Source organism: Phacochoerus africanus, chromosome 11, assembly GCF_016906955.1.
Source record: "Phacochoerus africanus isolate WHEZ1 chromosome 11, ROS_Pafr_v1, whole genome shotgun sequence".
NCBI lineage: Eukaryota > Metazoa > Chordata > Mammalia > Artiodactyla > Suidae > Phacochoerus > Phacochoerus africanus.
The window spans coordinates 105,305,934-105,324,571 of NC_062554.1; the positions used below are offsets into that span (position 1 = coordinate 105,305,934).

General features: G+C 40.6%; 1 protein-coding gene across 1 annotated transcript in view; it reads right to left on the minus strand.

Moving 5' to 3' along the window:
- Positions 1-10,227, minus strand: part of SYPL1 (synaptophysin like 1) — a 32,511-nt gene extending 22,284 nt beyond the window's left edge. Inside the window, exon 1 of the mRNA XM_047752577.1 lies at positions 10,038-10,227. Within this exon, the coding sequence (XP_047608533.1) occupies positions 10,038-10,106 (69 nt within the window). The 5' untranslated portion in view covers positions 10,107-10,227. The remainder of the gene's footprint in view (positions 1-10,037) is intronic.
- Between the last annotated feature and the right edge of the window lie 8,411 nt (positions 10,228-18,638).

Consider the following 18,638-nt stretch of genomic DNA (forward strand, 5'->3'; position numbering starts at 1 on the left):
GTCTTTGATAGGGGGCTATTTATCTCTCCTTCTACTTCTTTAAGTACTCTGCTCCATGGAAGCCATCAATCCAAACTATAGGTTAAAGCTTTTCCCCAGGTTTATTTCCCAGATCCAGGAACAGTCTTTCACCCACCCATATTTCTGGTCCATTACTGATCTTTGATGTTTAATCCTGTATTAGAAAAGCAATTCTCAACGTTTGGTCTGTGAACCCCTAAGAGTAGCCAAGACCCTTTCAGGGAGTCCATGAGGACAAAAAAATATTTCCATAATGTTATAAAAACGTTATTTGCTTTTCATAGTATGTTGACATTTGCACTAATTTGCGTAAAAGCATTGGTGGGTAAAACTGCTGGGCTTTAGTAAGAATCAGAAAAAGCATAAAACTGTTATTTCACTGCCATGTACTTGTATTAAAAAAAAAAAAAAAACCTGCCAGTGTCACTTAAGAATGTCTTTGATGAATCAGAAAAATTATTATTTTTATTAAATCCTGACCCTTGTGTCTTAACTTTCTGTGTGATGAAATAGAATTTGCAAATATTTTCACTGCTGAAAGGACAACATACTGACTGGAAGAAAATATCTGTAAACAATGAGACCAACGAGGACTTAATTTCCAAAATGTACAAACAGCTCAAGCAACTCACTAACATAAAAACAACCCAATCAAAAAATGGGCAGAAGACCTATATGAATATTTCTCCAAAGGTGTAGAGATAGCCAATAGGCACATGAAAAGATGCTCAATTTTGCTAATTATCAAAGAAATGCAAATCAAAACAACAATGAAGGGAGTTCCCCAGTGGCACAGCAGGTTAGGAATCCAACGTTGTCACTGCTGTGGCTTGGATTGCTGCAGTGGCATGGGTTCAATGTCTGGCCCAGGAACCTATCTATGCATGCCATGGGTGCAGCCAAAAACAAAGCAACACAGCAATGAAGTATCACCTCAGAATGGCCATCATTAAAAAGTTTATAAATAACAAATGCTAGAGAGGGTGTGGAGAAAAGGGAACCCTCTTACACTGTTGGTGAGAATGTAAATTGGTATGACTACTACGGAAAACAATATGGAGGTTCCTCAGAAAACTAAATAGAGAACTAACTACCACATGATCCAGCAATCCCAATCCTGGGCACATATCTAGAAAAAACTTTTTTTTTTTTTTGTCTTTTTGCCTTTTCTAGGGCCACTTCCACGGCATGTGGAGGTTCCCAGGCTAGGGGTCTAATCGGAGCCGTAGCCACCGGTCTATGCCAGAGCCACAGCAATGCAGGATCTGAGCTGCGTCTGCAACCTACACCATTGAGCCACGACAGGAACTCCTAGAAAAAACTCTTAATTCAAAAAGATACATGCACCCCAACATTCATATCAGCACTACAATAACCAAGACATGGAAACCACCTAAATGTCTATCAACAGATGAATAGATAAAGAAGATGTGGTTTATATATACAATGGAATAATACTCAGTCATAAAAAAGAATGAAATAATACCATTTGCAGCAACATAGATGGACCAAGAGATTATCATACTAAGTGAAATCAAAAAAAGACAAAAATTGTATCACTTATATGTGGATCTAAAATATGATATAAATGAACTTATTTACAAAACAGAAATAGACTCACAGATACAGAAAACAAACTCATGATTACCAAAGGGGAAAGGGGGGAAGGGAAGGATAAGTTAGCAGTTTGGGATTAGCAGATACAAATTACTACATATAAAATAAACACGGTTCTGGAGTTCCTGTCGTGGCTCAGTGGTTAACGAACCCGACTAGGAACCATGAGGTTGCAGGTTCGATCCCTAGCCTTGCTCAGTGGGTTAAGGATCCAGCATTGCTGTGAGCTGTGGTGTGGGTTGCAGACACGGCTCAGATCCCGAGTTGCTATGGCTCTGGCGTAGGCCGGTGGCTACGGCTCCGATTAGACCCCTAGCCTGGGAACCTCCACGTGCTGCGGGAGCAGCCCTAGAAAAGGCAAAAAACAAACAAACAAACAAACAAAGGTCCTACTGTAGAGCACAGGGAACTATATTCAATATTGTGTAATAAACCATAATAGAAAAGAACATATATAGAAAAGAACCATAATAGAAAAGAGCAAAATGATATATACACACCAGGAACTAACACAACAATGTAAATCAAATACCTAAAAAAAAAGATTTACTGTATACCCCAATACAACGGTTAACTCCAGGGAAAGCATTTAAACAACTATCAGAAACAGTAATGCCAGATCCAAGCCACATCTGCAACCTATACTGTAGCTTGAAGGAACACTGGATCCTTAACTCACTAAGCAAGGCCAGGGATTGAACCCACATCCTCATGAATACTAGTCGGGTTCTTAACCCACTGAGCCACAATGGGAACTCCATGTCAGATCTTCTTGAAAAAAGAATAAAATGAACTTTCACTTCAAGGAAAACTGGCAGCATCTGTTGCCATTGATGCAGTCAAACTTTCAAGTGATTAATTATTCTTATTTTAAAATAAGTGTCTTTAAAATGTCTTGGCTTAATTTTTTTTTTTCCTTTTTATGGCTACACCTGCCCCATATGGAAATTCCCAGGGTAAGGGCTGAATCAGAGCTACAGCTGCAGGCCTATGCCATAGCCATGGCAACACCAGATCCGAGTCGCATCTGTGACCTATGCTGCAGATGGTGGCAACGCCAGACCCTTAACTCACTGAGTGAGGTGAGAGATTGAACTCGCATCCTCAAGGAGAAAACACTGGGTCTTTAACCCACTGAGCCACATTGGGAACTCCTCAGCTTAAATTTCTAATACCGTAAATACTGTCAGATACAACCCACATAAACATAGTTCTTTGCAGTGCTCAACATTAAGGAGTATATAGGGGCTTCTGAGACCAAAGTGTTTGAGATCCATTGTATTAAACACTGCTCTATTATCTTAATTTTCCCTTCAATGTTTCATCAGAGATGGCTATTCGTATGTGTGAAGGGTGTATACATACGTGTTTGTGCACTCTAAAAGCACTGACAACATATATATGTTGTATATGAAAAAAAAACATCTAGTCTACTGCATGATAACGCTTAAATACTGAGAGGATTCCAGGTAGAAGAAACAGAGCAAAGGCACAGAGGAAGATAAGTCTATTACAAGCTTTACATGTATAAAGAGCCCTGGTAGATACAAAATGCCATTTGAAATCCTTTTCCCTTTTCCATAATAGGGGGAAAAAGTGAACACAAATGGAGAAATTAAGAGAAAAATAAGTTTCCTAAAAAGTAGTCTGTGCCATAGACTGATAGCCTAAAAATGTAAGAATTATGCAAATGGATGAAATAAACAACCATCACTAAGTATGCCTCATCTCCTGCACTATGCAATACTATTTGTATTTTCTGGGGTGCTCCCCTGGGCTATATTATGAACCACAAAATTAGAATAAAACATGGAACCTATCTGCAAAACTCTTATAATCTACTTGGGACGACTAAACTTTAAGTATTTTATAAACTACTATGTATTTCTGAAAGTTTCTTGTTTAAACAAATTGGTATGTGTAATGCTTAAATGGTTACAGGTTTTCTTATTCATTGTTTTTTTCACACTAATTTTCCTGGATAATAATTTACTCCAAAGCAATGTTTTTAAACGTTCTTTTGAATTTTCTCATTAATTATAAAATAAGAAAAAATTTCAACCTTGATAAATAAATCAAGAAAACCCTACTTGTTTTTACCTTCTAAGATCTTTTTTAAAACATGCATGTAACAACAACAACAAAAAAATACGCATGTAACAAGAAAAAAATTACTTTAGGTATCTTTCGTTTTTGTTTCTTGAGCTTGAAATTTTTGGTATAATCTTTTCATTAATTTCTTAAAAGACCAACAGAAACACAAAGGTAAGTCACTGGAAAGAGTAAGAACAAACTGTTTGAGTCCTGGATGCAGTCATCATAATCATGGGATAATGGGTAAATTACTTAATTTCTCTAAGCCTCAGTAACATGGAGACAACAACCAGTAACATGTATTATGGAGAGAAACATCCTCGCAGGTTGTCAGAAAATTAAACGGGAAAATACAGACAAAGCCTTAGCACATTTATTACACTAAATAAATATCTCCTGTTAATACTGAGAATAAGTTTGACCAGCACAGACAAAAATACTCAGATGGGAGTTCCCACCGTGGCACAGTGGGTTAAGAATCTGGTGTTGTCTTACTGCGGCTGCAGCTTGGATCTGATCCTGGGCCCAGGAACTTCCGTGTTGCTGCAGGTGCAGCAAAAGAAAAAAAAAAATTCAGATGGTTAACAATTCTAAAATTCAACCTAATTAGTCTATAATTTCTCATATACTTCCAAAGAGTATTTCTTCCACAATTTTGTGTGTGTGGAATTAGGAAAACATATAACTTAGATTTATTAAGAGCTGAACATTTAACCAGTGTCCACCCTAAGTAGTAAGAAAGTCTGGAACAGTGTTCAGTATTAAAAAGCAATCACTCACGATGACTGACTATAAAGTAAGAACCAAGTTAAAATTTATCAGAAAAATATTAAAGAACTGAAAAAAAACTGCTCTGATTAAATTAACCCCTGTCTTTTATTCGTGTGTTCAACTCCGACACATGGGGCATCTGCTCTTAACCAAATTTTATCTTGTAATCTTGATAGAATGTTAAAGGCAGGAAAACACACAGACAAATGAAAAATCTACAATATACCATTTCTAAAGTTTAAAATATGTAATAGAGAACTTAGTGATGTTGAAACACCAGGAGATATGTATGTCAGTCGTACAGGGCTCAAATTCTACCCACTGTCTGGATCTAGTCTTCCTGGAAACACAGTATTTCAGTCCTTTAAGAACCTACTACTGTTCGCATATATTATCATCATTCACATATTACATACTTAGTCATTCCAACAGCCCTGTGAAGTACCCATATAAGTACAACAAAAGTTCAACCTTTACTGAATACTTAATTACACAAGAGAACCAAGCAGTGTCACTGCCAGGCACTGTAACTAAGGGCTAGACAAAGATTAAACACACATGCACACAGAAATGTGGTGGCTGCAGTTTAGAAGCAAAGTAGAAATGCTTCTGCTCTGGCAATTCTATTTTTATTCTGTCAATAATAACCCCTTGAAATTTATATTATATCTTAGTCTAACATCGTCTAGAACCTTGCTGAAGATAAGCTGATTTGTGAAATTATTTTCGTAGTTAAATGGATAGTAAACACCTTTCTTCTAGGTTTTAGATTTGTTTGTAAACTTTTTTTTTTTTCGGTCTTTTTGCTATTTCTTGGGTCGCTCCCGAGGCATATGGAGGTTCCCAGGCTAGGGGTCGAATCGGAGCTGTAGCCACAGGCCTACGCCAGAGCCACAGCAACGCAGGATCCAAGCCGCGTCTGCAACCTACACCACAGCTCACGGCAACGCCAGATCGTTAACCCACTGAGCAAGGGCAGGGATCGAACCCGCAACCTCATGGTTCCTAGTCGGATTCATTAACCACTGCACCTTTGACGGGACTCCTGTAAACTTATTTATTGACTATTTTTAGAGGTAACACCATACATCTCAATGAATACCTTATGAAACTTGAACAATTCACTCAGAACACAATTTAAAATTTAAAAATTCTACTACAGGCCTTTCTCCTCTAGATGCCTGGTTTATCATTCATCCGCTCTCTGCCTATTTTTAACTTCCAACAATTCTATTCATGAGTCTCTTCTCTATAGCTCATATACACATTCAGTCTTTCCTACATTAAAATGGGTTACCGTCTCTCCCATCTTCAAAGAGTGATTTACTCTGTCTTCTCTTTCTTATCATACATCTATGTGGCCTATTACTATATGGCTCCTGATTTTACCAAAACTGCTCTTACTAAAGTCACCAGCAGCCTCTTCATTACCAAAATCAAGAGGTGCATTTTAGTAATTATTTTCCTTAACCCACTGCATCTAATATTGCTAAGTACTCTTTTCTTGAAGTATCTCTAATATTGATGCTAAGATGTTATTTCTTTCCATCTTCCTAACCACCCCTTTCTCCTTTGCTGCTAAACATCTGCTGAATTTCCAGCCCATACTTGTCTTTAAAATTCTAGATCCATGTATCTAACTGCCTACAGGATACTTCCACTTGTGTGATCTCAAGAGACCACAAACTCAATACATTCAAAACCTTACTGACCTTCCACCAAAAATCTGCTGCTTCTCCTCTGTCTTAGATAGATGGGCCACTACTAATTCAAGTCAGAAATATGGCAGTCATCTTTGAGCCCTCACTTTTCTTTACCCTCCAAACACAGTCTAATTTTTAAACCTTCCTTTTCTAGCCCCACTGCAATTAATTTTAGGCCTTCATAATGTTTCAAACAACAGATCGCCTGTCCTCCAGTTATGATCTTTCCTTTCCAATGCATCCCCTACATGGCTAACAAAATTTTTAAAAGGCAAAACTAATGATATTACACACTTGTTTATTTACTTTTGAATGTGTGTTCACCCCACACAGTAGGAATTCTGGGCTTAAATGGAAGCTGTCCAATAAACAACCTAAAATTCTATACCTGCACAAGTGCATTTCCCTCAGGAAAGGGCCCACATTATCAAAGGTTAACCCAAAGGGTGAAGAACAATTGTTCCATGAGATAAACTCCAAACTATTCTTCCAGCCCTTTGAAACCTTTCAGAAACATCTCAAACTCCTTCCTGGTGTATGTTCCAGTCAACCCCAATTACTTTAAATTCTCAAACAGGGCTATATGCTGCTTCAACTTTTCATATTACTGTACATAAGATTTTCTTTGACTGGAAAGTCATGCCCCACGCATTCCCCAAATACTCATCCTTCAAGTGTTCTTTCATCTATGAAATCCTCTCTAGCACCGCCAAGCAACTAATTTCTCCTTCCTTTCACCTATTACATTTTGCCTATACCTTTGCTATAATATCTACCATATGGCATATTCCTATTTGTTTTCAGGTCTTTCTTTCTTATTAGGTCATAAGGAAAAGACCGTTACCTTTGTATGCTAGTGCTTATTAGCACAGCACCGGTATATGATACATACTCAAATATTTGTTGAATAAATATTCTGTATATCATTAACAATGAATACTCTTTTCATAAAAGATTCTCCTGTGTAATAAGTTGTTCAAACTGAAAGGAGTATTTCTTTAAGCTTAAAAAGGATATTTTAAAAAATATATCAGACCAATGATCACTAATCAACTTATCACTAGTGTTTTAAAATATTAATGAAAAAAGTTAAGTCTATTTTAAAAAAAAGATTGACAAATAGCGGACATATCAACAACTGAAATATGAAAAACTAAAAGCAGAGCTACCACACAATCGAGCAATCCTACTCCTAGGCATCTATCTGGAAAAAATGAAAAATCTAATTCAAAAAGACAACTGCACCCCAATGTTCAAAGTAGCACTATTTAGAACAGCCAAGACATATAAGCAATCTTAAATGTCTACCAACAGATGAATGGATAAAGAAGATGCAGTACATATATACAATGGAGTATTACTGAGCCATAAAAAAGAATGAAATTATGCCATTTGTAACAACATGGATGGACCTAAAGATTATCATACAAAGTGAAGTTAGATGGTGAAAGACAAATATCATGATATCACTTGTATGTGGAATTTTAAAAAAAAAATATAAATGAATTTATTTGCAGAACAGAAACAGACTCACAGACTTTGAAAACAAACTTATGGTTACCAAAGAGGGCAGGTGTTGGGGGGGAAATGAATAGACTGGGGGTTTGGGACTGGCATATGTACATATGACTAGCAACATGGACCTATGGTATAGCACAGGGAACTCTACCCAATACTGTGATAATCTATATGGGAAAAGAATCTGAAAAAGAAGGGATATATATATATATGTATAACTGAATCACTCTGTTGGACAACAGAAATTACCCTGACATTGTAAATCAAAAATACTTGAATAAAACTTTAAAAAATGAAAAAGTGTAGTATATATGTATGTGTGTGTGTGTGTATACACACACACACATACATATACACACAATGTAATACTACTCAGCCATAAAAAGAATGAAATGCATTTACAGCAACATGGTGGACCTAGAGATTACCATACTAAGTGAAGGAAGCTGGAGAGAGAAAGACAAACATCCTGTATGGCTTACATGCGGAATCTTTTAAAAAAAAAAAAAAGGTATACATGAACTTATGTACAAAACAAACCCCACAGACACAGAAAATAATCTTACCATTTACCAAAGGGGAAAGAGAGGGAGAGGGATAAATTAGGAGTTGGGATTAACATATACATGCTAGTATATATAAAATAGATAACCAACAAGGATCTACTGGAGAGCACAGGGAACTCTACTCAATATTTTGTAATACCCTATAAAGAAAAAGAATCTGAAAAAAGACATATATATCTATGTACAACTGACTCACTCTGCTATACTCCTGAAACTAACACAACACTGTGGATCAACTATACCTCAATTAAAAAAAAAAAAAGATTGACAAATAATATAAGCAGAAATATAAACAACTGCCTTTTCATTTAAGTGAAATTTTAAATTAATTATAAATTTAATTATAGTCCTCAATGAGAATAAACTATAATGTATAAGATTTCTCTTAAACTTGATATTTGATTAGCCCAGTTTTGTTTTTCCTCCTGCAACTAAAATTTTTATAGAGTCAAATAAGCATTTCCTTTATATTTAAATCTGGACCTAGGTTTATAGAACCCTAAATATATATGTATGTGTGTCTTTAAAGTAAACATCTGTGAGAAATTAGCACAATTCGGTGTTCAGAAGACACCAAGTAAAAACTGGGGGGAAACATAGGAAACTTTGGGTAGGAAGGAGATCAGACTGAGTACCCAATTAGAAAAGTTGAGTTTCCGTGTTAAAGAAACATCCTCGGCAGGTTATTTAAAACGGGGAATCAGAAGTTCTTACCCTTCACCAGTTTATCACTAAAATATGGGGTTGAAGAGTTACGGACGTAAATACAGCTAGCTGTAAAAGCAACTTGCCTGCACGCTGTACAGACGCCAGCTGCCTATTAATACAGGCCTAAAAACCAGCCCTGGAACACGGGCTAGGCCACGAAGTCTGAAGGTAATGTGCAGTGCCTGGTGCATTCACTAACTCCTCCACAGTGACTGATCATTACCAAGGTCGAAGTAATAAATCTCCTTTAATGTTAATGATTGAGAGTGTTCCCTGACTGCAGGATGTTGCTGGGAAATACCCCAAATAAATGTGATGGCGATTCCTAACTTGTGTTTAAGTGGATCAGACTATCAACACGTTTTGTTCAAAGACCCTCTCCCCTACTCCCCTACCCCCGTCCGCTTCCCTGACCCACAGTTTACTTTTATCCATATTTAACTTAGAGGCAATCTTAAAAGCAAATTAACTGAGAGCTCGTCAAATCACTTTGGGAAGGCGCACCAGCTTTCGAAGGAGCGTGGCCTCAAGTTAGCCCAGGGCAGCAACACACAGGCTGACCCTTTCCACCCGGGTACAGAGGCACCGCCGGCCGCAAAGCGACTTCGGCCCGTCGGGTTTCGGTTAGACCGCAACAGGAAGTTTTCTCTTCCCTTGCGGGAAGCAGTGAAGCCAAAGAGAAATTTGAAGCACCACTCCCCCCGGGACACCGAGGTGAGCTTGGGTGTGGGAGGGCGGCTTCCCCCGGCCGGACGCAGCCGAGGCACCCGTGATTCGTCGCGACAGCATCGTCCCCGCCCCGCGCGGGCCCAGGCCGCGGCCACCGTCCCCTCCCCGTGCGTCCAGTCCCGACCCTTCCCGTCTCGTCCCGGGGACGACGGCAGCTTAGGGGTCCGCCCGGGCAGGGCGGCGTCTGGGATCCCGGGGCGCCGCCCCGCCCCCGCCACCTCCCAGCCGAGGGCGCTGGCCGGGCTGTAGTGGCAGCAGGAGCGGGCGCGGAGGCGCGATTCCCCGCCTCGCCGGCGCGGGCTGCACTCACCAATTCGAGGACTTTGATGAAGCCGAGCGGCTCCTTGAGCGGGTTGAGGTTGAGCTGGAAGGAGGACATCCTCTGAGGGAAGGAGGGAAAGAGAGTCAGGACGGCGGACAGGAGGAGGAGGGGGACGGTCGAGACCAGCAGCCAGGCCGCGAGGAAGGGCAGGCGGGGCGGGCTCGGGAGGCGGGCCTGGGAGGCGGACCTGGGAGGCGGACCTGGAGGCGGACCTGGGAGGCGGACCTGGGAGGCCGCGGGGCGGGGCGGCGGCGGTTGAGTCGCTGGCCGAAGCGCTGGGGCGGAGAGAAGGAGGGGCGGCCGCGGGAGGCGAGGGCGGGGCAGGGGCAGGGAAGGGGCGGTGCCTCCCTGGGCCTCACCTGGCCCAGCCGGCTGATCCTCTGGCGAACCAAGTAGATGTTGGACGCCATGCTGCTTGCGCCGCGCCCCCTTCTCTCAAGTCCTGCCCCCGGCGTTCGGGTTTCTGTCGCGCATGCGTGCCCCCACCCTGCGCCTGCGTAGCGGGGGCCGTTACCTCGCGCCCAGCCCAAGTTTCCGCTTCGTGGTTTCACCACCTCGCCGTACGAAGTTCTTTTCCTCCGGCTTACCGCCACAGTTCCCAACTTTTAGGTGGATTTAAAAAAATATTGACACAGATGAAGCCGCATTTCAAGGCTGGTGTTAGGGACCTGTTGTCAAACTGGTGGAAAGTTATTGCAGAACAATGGACTTTGAGCGACCGAAGTGTAGGGTATCTCTGTCAGAAGCGTCATTCACCAAATATTCTTATGGAAATTAACTTTGTCAAAGTCATCTTCGGAGTTAGGCTTGAGAGATGTAGGAGAAAGGTTATACCTACCAGAAAATGGCTTACCCACCTGTCCTACCCTGTCCATTAAGTTCTCCGCGTGGGAAGCTCTTGGAGTCTTTCTACGGAAGACTAATTCCTGCTTTCCCTTCAAGAGTCGCCTTGGGTGACACTTCCTGGCATCCAGTTATCCGAGCCCCGAAGTAATGATCTCCTTACTGCCTTCCCCCAAATCTAGGAAGATTGGAGAGCTGGAATGCTGGCGGCTTGGCGTGTATGGTAAGATGGCTAACACCATGTAGCAATACATGGAGAAGAAAGGAATTTAGCACAGTAGAATCTCCTACCAACGTCTGAGCAGTGACCTATGAATTAGCAGGTTCCTTGCGATTGAAGTCATTCCGCTCTTATTGACTGTCTTTCTAGGAAGCTAATCCTTTCTCATCTGAGACTGGTTTACCTACTTACTTGTTTTCCAGAGAGTGCAAAGAATGTATTTCAATTTTCTGGTCCACACTCTTACTCTTTTTATCCTGACTTCCACTTCTCAGTCCTCAGCACAGCCTTATTTATGTTCAGTGGGCACCTAGTGAATGATTGCAGATTTCTCTTTCTAAACAAAAAGGCATCAGAGATGCCCCTCAAGGCAGAATCAGTGGAAAGTAACATACATTGGTACCCAGTGCATCTGAGACCACTGGTAAGTGATAATCTAAGTTTTTCTGCTTACTCTTTTATTTATTTTTTTTAATTTTGTTTCTGCACCTTTTCTTCCTGCACCCCGGTTATGGGATCCCCAAGGTAGTGATCTCCTTAACAACTTCCTTGCTGCTCTTCTTTTTGTATCCTCTTTAGTCTGTTTTCCTAAACTCTTAACCCTGTTCTGTTGAGGCTTTTGGGTTGGCATCTGGGGGTGGATTGTGGATAGTAGTGCTACTTGCTTAGGCTTCATATTCACTGAGATTCAAATTAGACTTTCATGTTATTTCCAAATGAGATATACACCAACAGAGCAGAACATTATTCACTTTGCAACTTTATTAACTTAAAACTTGAAAACACACTGTTTTGAGGTAACCCAATTTTGGTATCTCTCCATTTTTTTTTTTTTTTTGAAGGTCTTAGAAACGAATTGACCAGGCCCTTTCTCAATTTCTGAGTTTAACTTTAGGTTTCCTCTCTTCTGCCTCTTTTTGCTTTCTCTCCTGCTTCTGGATCACACCCACCAGTGGAAGGTATAGTTGTTTCTCTTCAGGATACCATTAGTGCTAGAAGATGCACCTTGAAGGTTAAGAAGTTCTCTTTTCCTTGTCCATGTGCTACTAGATTTTAAAAGATAAGAGACCACTTAAGGAAGCAGAAGAAAAGTGTCTGGTCCCCTATCAGAACTCACTCACAGGCTCTGACTGGGCAGAAGAAAACAGGAGTGAGCTACTACTGTTACCCTCAGTTATGTATACCCCAGAGCTGCTTCTGCCAGTCAGCAGAGCTCAGAGGAGCTCCTCCTTTCCTGAGAAGGAGCTGGTAGTGGCTGGCAGAGTAAGTGAGATCTGATTAGGCAACCAGATTCTTGTGAATTTTTTGAATGCTGGAAAAACAAGAGTGTCTAAACAATAGCATCTCATCGAAGGCACAACTGTTCAAAATCTGGGAAGAACGTTCAGATGACTGTATCACATTGACTGCAGCATTACTCATTTTCTGATTTGCTCTAACAATCTGAAGAAAGAGCCAGAAGCACTCGGCACAACATGTTCTACTCTCTACCAGGGCCATCATGGAAAATAATGCTTGTAATGCAGAATTGCCCTATCTGAGGTAGTATAATTGAGCCCTATCTATGATAGTATAATTATGGCTAAGTTACCTACATAATTTGTTATTGTTTGACTATTTCTTTGCTATTTATAAAACATATGCCCAGTTATATTGGGATTTAAGGATATGCAAGAGGTCAGGAGAAAGCTTTGTTTAGGGAAATCATATCATTGGCTAACTATAACATTTTTTGGCATTTCTTGATGACAATACAGAGGTTTATTGGAAAGATGAGATTTTGTAACTCATTCTCAACAAATATTTGCCCTTTTTTTTTTTAAAAAAAAGATAGTGTTTAATTCCAAGATAGAGTTCAAAATCTGGGTTTTGCCTATGAACGCAGTTCTTTTCGTTTCACTGATGAATTCAACAATCATTTTAGAAAAATCAAAAAACACTCTATTTAAATTTTATGATAGACTGACTCAATGGACTCAGTAAATTAATCTCAAAATAATTAAAAGGAGGTCTTTCTATAATTTAATTTTTTTGGCTTTTCGTTTTGTTTTTGGCCAAGCCTGCCTGCAGCATGCAGAGGTTCCTGGGCCAGGGATCATAACTGAACCAAAGTAACAACCCAAGCCACCCAACCCAAGACAAAGCCAGATCCTTAACCTGCTGAGCCACCAGGGAACGCTGAGGTGTTTTTAATTTTAAAGATAATTTTAGACTTACAGAAAATTTGCAAAATACAGAGGGTTCCTGTATACATTTCAGTCAGTTTCCCCTCATGCTAACATCGTCTATAACCAAGATGCATTTGTCAAAACCAAAGTTAACATTGATATATTACTGTTGTCTAAACTACAGAATTTTGCAAACACCAGTTGCCCACTAATGTCTTTAATGCTTCAGGATCCAATCTGGAATACCACATTTAACCTAATGAGATCTTTTTGAAGGGGTGTTCAAGAGTGGAGGGAAATATGTAAGACAACATCATTTTCCATTCTGTTGAAAACTGAACAAAATGCATGAGAAGGTTTCAGTATATGACAAGTTGCCTTGACCCCAGTAGCCCCCTGGTCTGTGGTTGCTGCCTGGTTGTTTAGTACCTTCCCCACCTTGGCTCTCTTAGGTGTTGGTGTCCAAACTTGTGGCCACGACCTACTGCATATGACTGGTTCAGGAACATGCCTGAAGCCTGGTGTCCACTCTCACGGTCCTGGGCTCTCACCACCCATTGCACTAAGTATAAGTTTCTGGAGAGCAAGGGAACCCTCCTGTTGCTCTGCAGTCCCTGAAGTTGTGGTCAAATTCAGTGGTTAGCAGCAGGGCTGTGTTCTCAGACTCTGGCTTTAAACTCCTCCTCTACTTTGTGATTTTCAGCAAGGGGTTTAACTTACCTGAGTTTCCATTTTCTCATTTTTCCTTTTCCTATCTTTTCACTCTTATTTTGTAGAGAGGAAACAAAAGTTGTGGTGAGGTTTAAATTTTATAGTCTTGAGAGATCAAATAGAGGAACGCCTGGTACAGAGTTAGCACTTAGTAAATGTTACCTGTTGTTATCACTATGTTCCAGAAACAGTAGGTGGACCAGTCTCCCAACTGGGTGGTTAAGAAGCACACTCATGCTAGAGCAAAAGTCATTTTAGGAAATCAAACTTTTTTTTTTTATTAGCTAAGAGATTAGAGTTCTAAGGGAAACTATTTGGTTGATGAAATATAAAAGTTGGGACTAGAATTCTAGAAAGCAGAGAAATGCAGTTTTTCCCTCCTGAAAATCATGTAGGGCAAAGGTCACACAAATCCTCTCTAGATGGGTCCAATTTTAATCTCTTTGTAGCCGAAGGGAGCACAGTTCTTTTCAACTTTTTTTTTTTTTGGCTTTTTGGCATTTTCTGGGGCCGCTCCCGAGGCACATGGAGGTTCCCAGGCTAGGGGTCGAATCAGAGACATAGCCATTGGCCTACGCCAGAGCCACAGCAACGCAGGATCCGAGCCGCGTCTGCGACCTACACCACAGCTCATGGCAACGCTGGATCCTTAACCCACTGAGCAAGGCCAGGGATCAGACCCACAACCTCATGGTTCCTAGTTGGATTCGTCAACCACTGAGCCACGACGGGAACTCCATCTTTTCACCATTTTAAGTTTATTTCACGTTTAAGCAGTGAATAAACAGAAAAATTCTATTTTGTAGGGGCTAATTTCATAATAATCATGACAAGTACTGTAAACAGTTTTCTAAAGAAAAAAGATTTATCGTTTAATAACATAACCTAGAGTTATGACTGTTCATGGTTATTTTTCTCATGTGATCTTTGAGCTAAGAGAGGGTATAGGAATTATGATCCACATTTGCTGAGAGGGAAGCTCACAGGGTGGAAAGCCTGTTGTGAAAGGCCTCATAGAAGAAGTGATGCAGCACTGAAGCTTAAGGGATGGGAAGGGGTTCAGCAGGTAGATGAGGGGGTTCCCTGCAGAAGTGGAACAGAAGGTAGGGCATGGTGACAGAGGAGAGGGGTGTTCTCTTGGGGCACCATGTGCCTCAGTATGTCTGATGCCCTTGGTAAGGGAGCAGCATGGAGGTAGGGGATTTATATGTCAGGCTAGGAGTTTATTCTCTGGCAGTGAGTTGCTGGGGTGCAAAGGAGGGAAACACAATCAGATTTCAGTTTAGGAAGATCACTATGGCAAAAGTATAGAAGATGAACTCAAAAGATCTTTAGTGGCCAGGTTCAAGAGAGCTGATGGTTTCATGAGCACTCAGGTCCCAGATGTGGTGATAATAAGCAAGAGTAGACAGGCTGCTGGCACCAGTAGCGCAATACTACCTGCATAAAGGCACAAGATTTAGATGCAGAAACCACTGGTTCCCACCCTGGCTTTGTCAGATCTAAGAATTTTCCTCTACTGTCACCATTTGATTTCCTTGGCCTTACTTCTGTCTAATGGGAGTATTTGTAAGGCACCAACTTTGCATATGTTGATCCACATCGATAGAGTACTGCTGACAACAAATCAGGACTTGGGAATGGAGGCAAATGTGAAGATGTCATAGGCTGGTCCCAGAATCATACCCCGAGGTGGAGTGGTGAGCAGGACCCCTAAGCTGTGGAGCACAGTGGTTATGGAGATTTTAGAGTCCAATTCTGAGCCATTTTCATCATAATTATATATCTGAAAAACCTCCATGTTTTATTATTATCTCCCTAGAAAGCAGAGTGCACCAAAGATTTATACAGAGATTTCAAGTTTAATATTGTATTTTACCCACTGCTCTCTCTTGAAATCAGGTTAAGAAACAGCCCCCAAAAGTCCACTAGCTGTGTATGGATGGTTTGTTTGTTTTGTTTGCAAGCGCAGAGTACTGACTTCCTGCCAGGGAGAGAACAGGGTGTGATAGACGTGGGGCCCGTAAACTGAGCAGATGGAGTGCTTTGTTTTTAGCATGCTGGACAGGCTCTCCTGGGGATCTGAACTTCCTGTAGCTAACATAGGAAACCCAAAGTAGTACCTGGGGCCCTCCCCTCCTGATTCTGATTTTTGTATTAGGACCACCATGACCTTCTGACAACATTGTAGCACTTATTAAGAGAGAACAGATGACAGAATGACCACTTTCAATATTGACCAGTCACATGCCCAGGAAGTCTGTTATCTTACCAGCAACAAAAACCAGTTTTCTCACATGTTACAAAAGGGGAAATAAAGGCCCAAGTAGGGGCTGAGCGGGAAAATTCTGATGCCAGTAGAATAATGGCATTGCAAGTTTGTTTATAATTTGTCTTGGAGGCAGAAGAAAGTATTTTATACAGTAGCTTGTTTTCTAGAAAGGTAACTGTAAATGGCATTTTTGCGGCATGTGGAAGTTCCCAGGCTAGTGGTCGAATTGGAGCTGTAGCTGCCGGCCTACAATGCCTCAGACACAGCAATGTGGGGTTCGAGCCATGTCTTCGACCTACATCACAGCCCAGGGTAACACCAGATCCCCAATCCACTGAGCAAGGCCAGGGATTGAACCCACATCCTTATGGATACTAGTCGGATTCATTACACTGTGCCACAACAGGAACTCGCGGAATTTTACTTTAAATACACTTTAGGAGTTGGCTTTTTAAGGGATTCTTTTGGAGACCTCTTTGTGATAATTCTTTATGGTTCATAGGTTTGTATTTTTGATGCTTTTCATCCATCCCAGTTTTTTAAAGCAACAATCATTTTAATTTTCTTACAAGCTAAATAAATTGCTCTTTGCTCTCTGAAACAATTTTTTTGATCTTTGTTACTTTCCTTGAGGAAAAACAAGGTTTTTTTGTTTGTTTTTAGTTAAACATTTTTGCTTCCTTGTCTTCATTTCTTTTTATTTCCTAGAGTGACCAAATGATGAGAAGACTAGGAATTTATTGATTTTTGACTTCATTATCAAGGCACAATCCTGAGAAAATTAGGAAAGCCCCAGCCACCCCACCCTGGAGAATTACTGTATTAAATGGTCTATTACAGCATAACATTATCTGATTATTTTTCTCTTGTCAGTGAGAAAAAATGTGTGTTTTAATGGGAGTATAGGAAAGAAGGAGTAATCTTGGAATCTGGGGCACCCAGGCGGATGGTCTTAACAAAAGGAAAAAGTTCCAAGCTGCCAAGAAGTTGCAGAAGGGATTCTGAATATCTGGGAAGTATGTTGGAGAAGCTACTCTGTGTTGAAGAAAAGGAAAATGGGAAGGGAGAAATAAAGCAAACTTGGATTCCTGCACAATTTAGTTTAGGAAAGACTGAATTTTCTTAGCATATTTAATTTCAGTGGTTGCCAGTCATTTGAGAAGAAAGAGAGACCCAAAAAGAGACCTCTTCCTTCCAATAATTGTTGATCATTCATAGGGACCAGGGACTTTGCTAATTTTCAGCCATACAAAGCGTAACAAGAAATTCTTGTCCTCAAAGAGTTTACACTCTAAAAGAAAGAGGCCAAAGGGAGAAAAAAAAGATAAAATAGATTTCCAAGTTGTGGTATATGCAATGAATGACACAAAATATACACTTTTTATATTTTTTGTTTTCTGTTTTCTACAATTTAACTGCCCTGTAAAATCCGTGGTAAAATGACAGCCATCTCCATAATTTATATAATCAACTACTGTTGGCTTAGATCCTATGTAAGAAATTCTAGGAGTTCCCGTCCTGGCTCGGTGGAAACAAATCCATCTAGGAACCATGAGGTTGCGGGTTCGATCCCTGGCCTCGCTCAGTGGGTTGAGGATCTGGCGTTGCCGTGAGCTGTGGTGTAGTTTGCAGATGTGGTGTATGTTGCTGTGGCTATGGCATAGGTCAGCAACTTTCACTCTGATTAGATCCCTAGCCTGGGAACCTCCATATGCCACGGGTGTGGCCCTAAATTAAAGCAAAAAAAAAAAAAAAAAAAAATCCTACATAGGATTTCTAGTGATTGATTACCTTATGACAATCTTCAGAATCTTTTTATTTATTTATTATTATTTATTTTATTTTATTTTATTTTCCCACTGTACAGCAAGGGTATCAAGTTATCCTTACATGTATACATTACAATTACATTTTTTTCCCCCATCCTTTGTTCTGTTGCAACATGAGTATCTAGACAAAGTTCTCAATGCTACTCAGCAGGATCTCCTTGTAAATCTATTCTAAGTTCTGTCTGCAGAATCTTTTGAAATTCTGTAGACCTAGCGTATTAAACACTGAGGAGGTCTTCAGAGCCAATTCTAGTAACTAAGTCAGTGAGGTTGACTGCTGCCTGTGAGGTTTCTGTTAAGATCTCCTTTCTGTTTGCTAGCCCTACCTCCAACACAATGCCCATCCACTGGCTACATATCCAGAAATTCCAGGGTTGAGAATTTTAAGAGACTGGCCTAAGAGGAAAACAGCAAGAGGTGATTAGTCATAGAGCTGCTAGTGACAAGAAAGAGAGGAATAAGGAATATACACAGAGCCCACCCCCCAAAAAAAAAACAAACAAGAAAACTGGCTGAAAATATTCCATGTAGGAGAGTGAACTCACA